This window comes from Carassius auratus, unplaced genomic scaffold (genome assembly GCF_003368295.1).
Source record: "Carassius auratus strain Wakin unplaced genomic scaffold, ASM336829v1 scaf_tig00024134, whole genome shotgun sequence".
Taxonomy (NCBI): domain Eukaryota; kingdom Metazoa; phylum Chordata; class Actinopteri; order Cypriniformes; family Cyprinidae; genus Carassius; species Carassius auratus.
The window spans coordinates 446,154-458,412 of NW_020525319.1; the positions used below are offsets into that span (position 1 = coordinate 446,154).

The 12,259-nt window shown below is 36.5% G+C and overlaps 1 protein-coding gene across 1 annotated transcript in view; it reads right to left on the bottom strand.

Annotated features, from left to right (window-relative positions):
* Window positions 1-8,157: 8,157 nt before the first annotated feature.
* The window catches only part of LOC113078065 (delta-type opioid receptor-like), a 34,771-nt gene continuing 30,669 nt past the window's right edge, over window positions 8,158-12,259 (bottom strand). Inside the window, exon 4 of the mRNA XM_026250346.1 lies at window positions 8,158-9,513. Within this exon, the coding sequence (XP_026106131.1) occupies window positions 8,990-9,513 (524 nt within the window). The 3' untranslated portion in view covers window positions 8,158-8,989. The remainder of the gene's footprint in view (window positions 9,514-12,259) is intronic.

Consider the following 12,259-nt stretch of genomic DNA (forward strand, 5'->3'; position numbering starts at 1 on the left):
CAGTTTTGTATCATTAAAAAAAAAACAAATGTCCAAGGGTAAATGTCCAACCAGCAGCCAGAGACACAAAGTTAGAAAATTCCTGCTGGCAACATAAGCATATTAACATAACATACTTAGATTTAATTACAAATACAAAACAGGACTCCCCAAAGCATCAGACTTGCAGTGATTGGTGATGTAATTTAATGTTCTTCAGTTCTAGCCATAATATGCAATCAGAGGTCGTCATGCCCATTCTAATGTGCCCCCTCAGATTTTTGAACCAAGTGGACTTTGAATGCAGCTTCCAAAAGACAAAACATTACATTTGATATGATCACACTGGTGTGATAAGAACATTTATTGAGACACATCATCAGTTCCTTAATTCAAATTTGCTTGAGCGCACAATGCAATGTCCAATCAGAAGCATTCAGATTAGTAATTGCCGAAACTCCACAAAGGTTTGTTCAGTTTGCACATTGTATGAGTGAATTCTGCACTCTCTCATCTTATCATGAATTCTCTCATCAAATATAAGAGTGCAGATGTGGTTACAATGTCATTTTATTTTAATTTAGTTTTATTTCACAGTGTAGAAAGCTTCACTGATTACAGGCTAATAATAGTTTTTTAAAAGTTCTTAAAATTGTTCTAGACTGTAAGTGAAAATTTTCTTTGCTTATTTTCAGTACAATGAAAGTGTTATTAGTAAATTACAATGTTTTTATTAAATTCACATTAAATACAAAGTCAATAGTTTAAAATATATATATTTTATGACATGACAGCCATATATAAAGTACTTAAGTAAAAATAAAAGGGTTTTATTAGGCTACTCGCCCTTGCATTTACTTACACTTATTTGAGAACTGAGATATTTCACAATATAGTTAACAAGTTTGGGAATATTTTGAATAATAAAAAAAAGAATTAATGAAATAAATCAGTTATACAGCTCTATTCAGCCTATAGTGTGTGCCCAACTGGTGGCCCCTCAAAAACACTAAGTACAGTACATGACACCCCTGTATGCATTCATATCTAAGTGAAGAAACAGAATACTTTCTAAGGATCATTAAACACATGCAGTATGTGTTGCCTTGGTGCAGTGATACTGGAACGGAAGCTCTTATGCTCACCGATGTGTGACTGATATATCTGCATATAAACATGTTGCAGACCATGGGGAAAGCTAAGCTGCTTTTGAGAGGAGATAAAAGGCGTATAGTATGGAGGTCTGGCTTGTTTAGAAAATTTGATTGCACTTTAATGGCCTCATTATGAATTGATCTTTATTCAAACAGTTTGAATTAAGATTTGAGATCAAAGATTGCAAATACGATTACAGTGGGTGAACGGCACCTGCACAGTCTGAGAAAACGCCCTGCTGTTTTACTTCATTTTATGGCTGAAAAATAAATAAATAAATAAATGGCAGTAGTACTAGAACATTGGAGAACCTAGTCAAACATTCCTAAAGTAATATGTACGGGACTTACATCTTGCATCGAAGAGGAAATCCACACGTGCCCTGGAGAACTCTGAAACGGGAAGTTACCAAACCCAAAAACAGATCTTGCCTCTCAAGTCTGTGACCGAAAGCATTAGCCTTTAAAGTCTCATCACTTAAATTTTACCACAAGTCATTCCTGTTATTCCTCTCTCCCGGAGGTCATTATAGCTTGTCATAATCAAAGAGAAAGGCTCTGTGACCTTCTGCTTTGACATTTCTGTCACTTGGCAATTGCATAGCAAGAACAACTGAGGGGAAAAGGCATGCAGGAGCTACGTGAGACAGAGTCTTCACTGACAGTAATTTGACATTGGGCATAAGTGTAAACACAGCAGCCTACATTATCCAGAGAATCTGAAGTAAAAGAAAAAAAAAAAAAAGATCATTCCATCACAGCCTTAATTGCAGAAGGAAGGGATGGCTTTTACACCTCTGCGTGTTTAGCTTCCCAAGTGGTCACTTAAAGGCCTGAGTTTAATGCATCAGAAAATTTGCCAGGCACACTACAAGAGTAATTTTGTTGGTAACCTCAATTAGATTGCAGAGACAGGAAAATAAAATAACCATCAATTAACGTGTTTGCGTGCAATGTTCTCTCCTTTCAGCATGTTTCTTAAATGCTCTTCCTGGCTTCCCACAGGATAATGAGAGGAGATAACACGGTGAAGCATGCTTTTGTAATTATAACAGTTTCACGGTCAGTCATTGTCACCATTACATCCATTTAAATAGTCTGACAATGCAAGTGAGAATGACCTGGTTTGACTGGATTTCAGCCCATCCACATACACAAAATAACATTGGGCACATATATATATATGTATATATATATATATAAACAATGAAACCACTGTCAAACCTATTGTGTGATTTAATGGATTTGATGTAGGATAGGATATCAAAGCAAATCAGACAATTTAAGATTCAGAACAGTGTTGAACCAACACAAAGAGCCTTAATTCCACAAGGAGGCCCAACAACATGGAGGACTTTAAATCTGTCCCAAATTCTGGTGCTACAAGTCTAACTAACTAGCATATTTAAACAGCTTGCAGCATTAAAACAAAAGAACACTTATTGATAATTCCAACTCAGGAAGGAGATTAAACCAAGATTAATGATCAAAGAGACAACAAATCATGACCATCACGAGTAAAACCACGAGGAAATCATAAGTTAAGACTTCCTTGGATTGGTTTTCCCCCACCCAGGACAGAGACCAGTCTGGGACTCATTCTAAACCTTTTCAACCTTTTGTTCCAACACAGAACACATCCTCACACTCACAGAATGGCACAGAGACGGTCTTTTACATATATAAATGTTTTAGAATGATGCTACAATGACTTCTAAATAAAAATCAATACATTGCATAACCCCATATCATGTATGTAACTCAATTGTATGTGCTTTAGAATAACTAGTGAATAGTTTAGTTTATACTTGAGTTTCTTGAAAAAATACTATAAATCGATTCATTGTAAAACGCTTCAGATTCTTGTTATAAAAATCTACATTATACTCTGCAAGAGCGTGAAAATTCAACCATGTGACTAACAAGATAACATGTTGATTTATGTATTGGGAGGAGAAACATAGCAACACCCTGAGCCAAAGCCCTATCCTCACAAGATTAGTATTATCTGGGGACCTTGTGTGATTTTGAAATTACCCCACCACATCAGAATTTTGTGTGGTGCATTCGCACGGGATAAGCGAAGCCTGTGGTTTTACTGGAATTTACTGACTTATCTCCTGGATAAGATGTCAAGGCTTTGAGAATCCCAATCTGGTTAGATGGATAAAATAAAAAAGAAAAAAGAAAGAAACTAATATTTTAATATTATGTCCTGTGTCATTTACATTTCACCTGGTAAAAATACAGTACAGACTAAAAGTTTGGAAACATTACTATTTTTAATGTTTTGGAAGTTTCTTTTGCTCATCAAGCCTGCATTTATTTGATCAAAAATACAGAAAAAAAATGTAATATTGTGATATATTATTACAATTTAAAATAATTGTTTTTACATTTATTATACTTTAAATTATCATTTATTTCTGTGATGCAAAGCTGAATTTTTGCCCTAAACAATTCATTTAAAAGTCTACTTAATGTTTAATATTTGGAAATTTCTTTATGAGAGAAATGCTATAGCCACTGTAAATTCTTGAATATGTAAACTCAGAGAGAGAGTTTAAACTTTTATTTTGAAATCGAGATGAACAGTAAGCATACTGAGAATGATATTGAGGCATTCTCCTGTGTTTGTTGTAGGTTTATAAATTATTGACCTTACAAATCTGATGAAATGGCACACTTTAGATGAATGTTATAGCCCCAATCAATACATCAATTTTGTATGTGTCAGTGTCTCTGCAAACATAAAGAAATGTATGTTTGGTAGAACCACAGTATACACAAAAATACATAGAATTAATCATGAGATCATCTTGAAAATAAGCAACACTGACATTCTGCTAAACTTCTCCTTTTGTGTTCCACAGTATGAATAAATTATATGGGTTTGGGATGAGAAGACAGTGAGTACATAACAGAATGTTTATTACTGAGTGAACTATCCCTTTAACTTAGCTAATCTATTAGAATGTTGGCAAAAGAGACTGATAGATGGCTACAATGCAACACATTGCACAGAATGTGACTAGGTAATGAGCAACAGGGGGGAAATATTTTTTGTGTGTGCGGCATGCATATTTTATACTGTAATCCAAAAGATCCCTCATTAAAACCCATATCCAGACAAAACAGGTACAGCAAAGACCAAAACAAGGAAACTGTGTGGAACCAGTGCATGAAAATCTCAGAGCTGACATTGCTCACTAACACACTGCAGCCTAATATGAAAGTGGCCTCTGTATCTTAGCGCATGAGAATCTAGCAGTCCAACAGGATATGCAGGGAAGTGTATTATTACGCTATAATGCGTATAGCGTGTATTTGTGTGTGCATATGGCATGTGAGCATAATGATGCTCGCTGCGGCAAGGGTTTGATGTTGATGTTTGTGGGCGTTAGAAATGTAACCCTAGGGGAACGATCTACACAAGATCAAAATACATCAGAGAGATAAAATGATAGCAGGAGAGGGAGAATAAAAAAAGCCATGAACAGATTTGGAGAGCCTTACATAAAATCAAATGTGATCTAATACACCATAGACATACACACAAACACACAGTTGCACGAACATTATATAATTACTCACTAAAGTGAGGCAGGTGGCCAGATCCAAGCTCTTAATTGAAGCATTAGTGAAGGCTGCTTGTTACTACCATAATGATTCTGTGAGATCAAGAGAGCATGAGCAGGTCATAAAAAGGGGCCATGAATAAACCTGTGTGTAATTGATTCTCACAGCCCGCGTTTGAAAGCTAATGCTTTTCATACATCTAGTTTTTGTCCTGCAGTGACTTTGAAGGCATATCATATTTACATCAAAATCAAATTACTTAAAGGGATAGTTCACCCATTAATGAAAATGTGATGTTTATCTGCTTACCCCCAGGGCATCCGAGATGTAGGTGACTTTGTTTCTTCAGTAGAACACAAGCAAAGATTTTTAACACAAAGGAGTCTGTCAGTCTTATAATGGAGGTGAATAGGAATCATGGCTAAAACATAAAAAAAAAAAAAAAAAAAAAAAAAAAACATAAAACAAAACCAAATAAACCCTGCAGCTCGTGACCATACATTGATGTGTAAAGACACAAAACAATCAATGGGTGTGCATTTCAGTTGACTTAAAAGTATAGCACTTTACATCAAATTTAGTTCACAAACAACTGACAGCTGTGACCTTAAATATGGCTTTCAGTTACAATAATGAATCCTAAAATTCAACATTAGTGACTTACTTGTCGTGGCATCAGTCGCGTGTGCACTCAGGGGAACCCCGGATCTTGTCAGACTTGTAAATTCAGTTCACTGGAGACTCGTTCTGAATGCATCATTTGAATCAATAGGTTGTTGACTCGAGAACAGCTGCAATTAGAATTTTTTGATGCGATTTGCGAACCGACTGAGGTTATTTGAAAAGAATCAGTTCGTTCAGAGTTAGCTTCACCCCTAAATAAAATAAACCCCTAAACAACATAAACATGCAATGTTCAGAGTGTTGTTACTGTGAACAAGAAATAATGCTAACAGTTTTACTCTTTTACTTGCAGCTGTTTTTGACTAAAATCAAATTAGAGATGTATTATGCATTTCACGATAACCACAGCTGACAGAGGCACTGTGTTTTGTTTATATGCTTAAAGCTCCGGGGTTTAAACAACGTACTCTTTTTAAATTGCATGGGTTTCAACAGGAATGGCTGGTGGAAGAAACTACACTGGAAAAAAAGAAAGTATAGTGACTTGTGAATGAGGAAAGACACGTACCTCTGTCTGTATGATTTGCTATGAGAATCCAGACAGCCAAAATGAATAATCTGTTCCACATTGCTGCACATGAGTTTATTTGCGTGGGCCAATAGAAAACAACATGATCTACTGGATCACGCAGGGGCGATTTATGGCGGTAGTTGCACCACCTAGTGGTTGCAGCTTAGTTTCAGCTAGTTTTTTTAATTTAAAGAAAGGCATTGTTTTTATCCTATATTTTTCTTCCAGTTTTCCACCTCAGACAAGCCATGTCTCCGTATGCCTACTTTGCTATTATACAGTATGCGTAAAACCACAGAAGGGTAGTATGTTCAGATTCATAGTAGGGCTATTCATAAACCCACAGACAGAAAGTACCTGGTTGACGTACTACTAAAGTTGAAATTGCATCTGATGGACACTTTATCATGGCATGTGACCACAGAAGAGGATTAGTGAATGGCAGTGAAGTGAAGCAAGTGATGCTAGTAGCTAACGTGACAATGACAACCTGTAGTTTGCACAAAGCTGTCGACATCCAAAAGAGATTGACAAACATTGCCGGAATAATTTTTTTTTTTTTTTTCAGGTTTCTTTATACATTATCTAACTAAACTACTTGACCAAAAGTCTGTGAAAACCCCTTTTATTTTTGGCTAGGCCTTTTAAGCGAGGTCCAAATAAAAAAAAATGGTTTACTGGTGTGGAAAAACAAAGCCCAGACCTGAACCCCACTGAATACCATTGGAATGAACTGGAATAGAGAGTGTAAACAGTTCCCAATCCGGTTCACACTCTTTTTTTACCCTTTTCAAGTTAAAACACAATTATTTCATGGAGGTAGTGATTTCCTGTGAACTTTGTACGATAGAAGTAGCCAATAATTCGCCAAAATGTAAAATAGTTAAAAATAAATTGTCATGAGACTGTGTTGGCCCGATCCCACCACGCACTGATGCTCTCAAGTCTGAATGGGAGAAAACCCTCATGATTAATACCTAATGGAAAGTATTTCCAGAAGAGTGGAAGCTGTTATGGAGGACCAACTCACTAATGCACATTGTTTCAAAATTAAATGTGTTTATGTATTGTATTGGGGTGTTATTCATTATACATTTGGCTATATAGTGTAGTAAAACTGATCAAGCCTTTAATCCCACACATGATCATCATTCATACAACAAAAAGGGTCTGCAGCAAGAGCTGAGAACTATTTCTTATTTAATCTGTTAAGTCTCAAACTTATGATTTCAAAACATTTCCCCTAGTCCACACTAAACTGAAATGGGAATAAGATGGTGCTGAGAAATAGTGTTGCCATGGCAACGGGAATGAAAACATCAAATATTGATGAAATGCAACAGTAGAGTTGGACATATGTCTCATTTTGAGAGCGTGATTGTTTGATTTCATAGAGAACTTGGACGATGCAACAGCACAATGACCAAAGCACAAGAGAAAATCAAAACCAGAATGTTTTCAACGAAGAAAATATTTGAAACACGTTGTGGAGGTTATTGTCACCAAAGTTCAAACTGTTATTAAATCCACCCTGCCCTGAGTGTATACAAGTATACAGTGTGTTAAAATTAAATAAATAAATACATTTATTTTTTAATAAATAAGGCAAAAAAAAAAAAAAAAAAAAAAAAAAAAAAACTTTTATTTATAGGTTATTTTTTAACCTATGTTTGTCTACTGTGACCCAGATCGGACCAAGGCTTCAATTTATTTTTCCTCTGACTTAAATCAACATCATCAGCTTTTTTTAATATATATATATATATATATATATATATATATATATATATATATATATATATATATATATATATATATATATATATATATACACAGTATCATCGGTATCTCTCAAAATATCATGCTGCAGCAATGTTTAATCACAAACAGTGTTTTACAGACATAGGAAGCCATAGCAGTGCCTTTTAATAACTGCTCTTTAATAAGTATGCAGAAGAGAAAAAAATATTTCCCACATATGCTGTTTAAATGTCCATAGCACTAGCTGGCATTTAATTTCAGTCCATCAGAATATGGTCCCACCAGTCAATAAATATGCAAGTAAATGAACAGCCAGTCAATGCAGCAAGTAAACAAACAATCACAATATCAAGTTAAAGTTTACAGGAATAAACATTAGGTGAACAATAGTTCTATATTCCACTGATAATATATATATATATATATATATATATATATATATATATATATATATATATATAATTTGGAGAAAATAGTCTTTTTTTCACATTCTGTGGTCTGTGACGTAAACCCATGACAGTGCTGGCTCTTTGTTGTCCGTCTCATTGAGAAGAATCCATTATGTACTGTAGTAACAAAGCAAGAAACAGAGCGAAGCTGAAAACATTCAAGAAATATTCGAGGTGATACTGACTGACTTCTTCAACAAAGCAAAGCCTCGAACATGATTAACTTCATATTATGCACATATATTATAGAACACTACAGCAACTGTTTTGCAATATTTCTTTACAAGTATTTTTTAAGGTTCAATCTGTGCTACCAAACATACATGAATAAAAAATAGTTTAGCTTACTGTACAGTAAAACCAGGAAAAATATCAAGTCTTTGTAGTTTCAAATTCAGTGTCATAACCGTATAGTTATATGATATTTAGTACAGTCCAACACTTGGCATTACCACAAAAAAAGGACTGATACACTTATTCCATAGGTTCAGATGTATTTTTAAGGCCATGAAATTCTACAGTCTTCAATTTCAAGAGAAACATTGATTGTTGTACAGAGAGACATGAGAAGCATCTGCACAAGGCTGCAACACTAAACGACAAAGTGTAATAAATCTCATTTAAGAACAAAATTGTAGACAATAACATCCAAATCCAATTAAGACACTGTAAAGTGAGCCCCATTGTCCCTAAAAGGGCGTGTCATTTATCTTGACCCCGCCCTCACTCCTAGCCCAACCCTTTCCCCCGCCCACCAGGCGGAGGTGACTATGGTGCTAGAGTGTTGTAATCTGAGTCAACTCAGAATTTGAGTTTCCTGTCCCTGGATTGGGTTGAGGCTCAGGGCTGACCAGGGGCAGCTCCACGCCTAGTCATGCGGGATTACTGTTCCCGTCCACAGTCTTGCAGTTGTAGGCCACCTCACGTGCAATGTTGCGCATGCGGCCCGACTGCTGCGCATCAAGGCCAAACGGTGAAGGGTGGCAGAACTCACGAAAGCAGCGCTTGAAGTTTTCGTCAAGGAACGCATAGAGGACAGGGTTCAGGCTGCTGTTGACGTAACCCAGGGCGATGCAGAAGTGCATGAACACCACCGTCTGGACGCTGCCCAGGTTGAAGCCCAGCGACTGTGCCAAAGCCATGATCTGGATGGGTGTCCAACACACAACGAAGACCGCGACTACCACCAGAACCATGCGTGTGATGCGCCGAAGGTTGCGATCTTTCTCCTTGGACCCTGACAGGATTCGGACACTGCGGAGGCGCTTCACCATGAGGCTGTAGCACACGCTGATGATCGCCACAGGAATGAGAAAGGAGAGCAGGAAAATGCATGTCCCGAACACTGGGTCCCAATAACTTCGAGGATCCGGGAGAACCAAGATACACTCAATACCTGTGTGAAAAAAAATAAAATAAAATAAGTAAATAAATATTTGTCACGATTCCGTTCCTAAATTTAAATTTTATTTGAATTGAGGTAGCAAACAGGATGCAAAATTGTAATTTGAATTTGAATGTAAACAAGTATAAATATTTTGAAATGTAATGAAAGTCATACGACTCTAATGTCAAAACTATGTTTGACGTGAAAACTTTGAAAACTTAGAAAGCTTGCTTTGTTGCGAAAAGATATAAAGAGTGGAAAACAAAATGTTTTGAACAGATAGACAGATATGAACGGCTATTCAGTAACTTACTCTTCCTGTTATTTCAATTCAAATTCCAAATCAACAGTGTGTTTAAATTAAAAAAGAAAGAAAGAAAGTGTCGAAAAATCTGAAACATCACAATGTTTTTTATCTGAAATTTATAAGTTAATAGTGCCCCTCAATGCTGTTTAATTCTTTACAGTTTCAACATGCCCTTTTCTGAAAATGATGTTTTTCCACAGTCATTCTCTCCTTGCCACTCCTCTTGACATTTTTGACAGCCTACCTCTGAGACCATTAAAAGCCTCTCCATTCCTGAGATGTGTGAATTCTGATTTACTGTGAGCTGCATTCTCACTCCCATGAAACAGCTGTCAATTATTAATGCCAAGAGGTGGTATTTTACACATCATGGCTGAACTGTGGATTAATATCTGGTCTAACTTATTTTGGCCTTGAACTGCCAACTTAGACAAGAAAACAAGACAAGAAGAAAACATCTGACCAACATGTAAATTGACCAACGTTAGTTTGTTTTGTTTTAAATGCTGTTTAGGTTGGAAGAATCAAGATTAGATCATACCACAATAATACAAATAGTAACACAGAAAATACAACTCTTCAAATAGGAATTTCCATGAATCAGCCTTACAATATACTTATGAATGAAGGCCTTGAAATTATTTTTTTATTTATTTCTTTTTCTTCTGAAACTTTGAAGTAGGTATGATCGATAAACGCATTGATCATACCTAGTTCAAGGTTGCCTTTAGAAATGCTAGTAATGGGTTTGCATTTTTATCATTTTGTGTTTAGTGCACAAACTGTCTGCAAGAAAAAAATCATAAAAGATACATTTAAAAAAATCATAAAAGATTGCAGACTTATAAGTGTTTTACTGCCACCTATCTCTCAAATGGACCATTGAAACTCTGTCTTCAATCTCAATTAGGAGTGTCAATGGTCCATTTGAGAGATACTGTAGGTGGCGGTAAAGCACTTTTAAGTCTGCGATCTGCCATAAAGCAAGAAGAAGAAGAAGGCCTAACGCGTGCTTGAGAACGCTCACAAGAGGATGCACTCAGGAGAGTTCTAACAGTTCGGACATTGTGCGAATCAGAGATAAAACTATATAAATACTGTTCAATTTGTGTATGTTTTTTGTTGTTGTTGTTGTTTTATGTTTTAGCTGTGATTCCCATCCACTTACATTATAGGACTGATCGACTGAAACGGTTTTAGCTAAACATCCTTGTTTGTGTTCTACTGAAGAAACAAAGTCACCTACATCTTGGATGCCCTGGGGGTTTTTTACCTGTTAGTTTTTATGTTGTATAAATGTATTACGTATTCCCTTTTGGTACATTTAGATGTTTCCCAACATCTGCAGTGTTATCATGTTTTAAGCAAATCTTTAAATGTTTAATTCTACATTTGAATGTAACTTCATGTTTTGATCACATATATCTATTATGTTTAGTCTTGTTCTAATCGTCATGCTCTGACAGACCCATTTATCTAGAGCAAAAGTAATGAAATATGTATGTTACCTGAATTACAAACTTGCTAGAATAATCCCTGGAATTTGGACAAGCCCTAGATCTCCAGGGGGGGGCTGTCTTCACAGAGACAAAGGAACTTTTCCCTCCGTTTCAGATCGCGGACTTTCATTGGCTGTTTACGCGAAAAAGGGGCGTGAACCATTTCAAGCCATAAGAACGACCGAACAAGGTCCGTCTCTCTCTTCTTCTCGTTCTCCGTTCTCGGACACCCTGCTCTCCAACGTTGCTTCCGCGCGGCCGTAGGCACAGGGTCTGAGAGAAAAAGCCATTTTAATGGCTCCTTTAGAAGCTTTCATTTCGTTCGTTTTCTTTTCTTTTCTTTACTAAGTTTATTCAACTATTCGCCTCTCCACGCAAGGAAGACGAATTCTGGAACAATGTTTGTTGAACCTTTCAAATACCGCGCGAGGACAGAACAAAGGACCACGTGCTCCACGCTCACGCCAAGAGCCAGCGCAGCGTGCACGCGCGTCACATGGCCTCCGGCACACGCCTGCTGTTTTCAAAAGGACAAGCGCACAAAGCTTCACAAAAAGACCACGCTCACGCGCTGGGCCATGCAAGTATCACTTTTCTATGGAGATTTAAATGCTGGTTTAAAGTGTTGTTATGATCTGATTTGTTGTTGGCTTCCAAAAGTTACTGACTATGATTTTCATACCTGAGCTCCTTATGTGATCTCATTCTATTTTTTTCTCTCTCTCTCTCTCTCTCTCTCTCTCTCTCTCTCTCTCTCTCTCTTTTATTTGGATTCGTTATGTATTGTATAAAGCTTACTGTTTGTATTGTCGTACGCATATTTACTCTGTGTGATTTGTAGTTTGATGTATTACTAGTTTAATTATTAAAAACCCATATACTGACGATTGGCTTGGACTCCACCCCACTCACATTACGAGTCCCTGAGATGTCTGATCTATAGCTACAA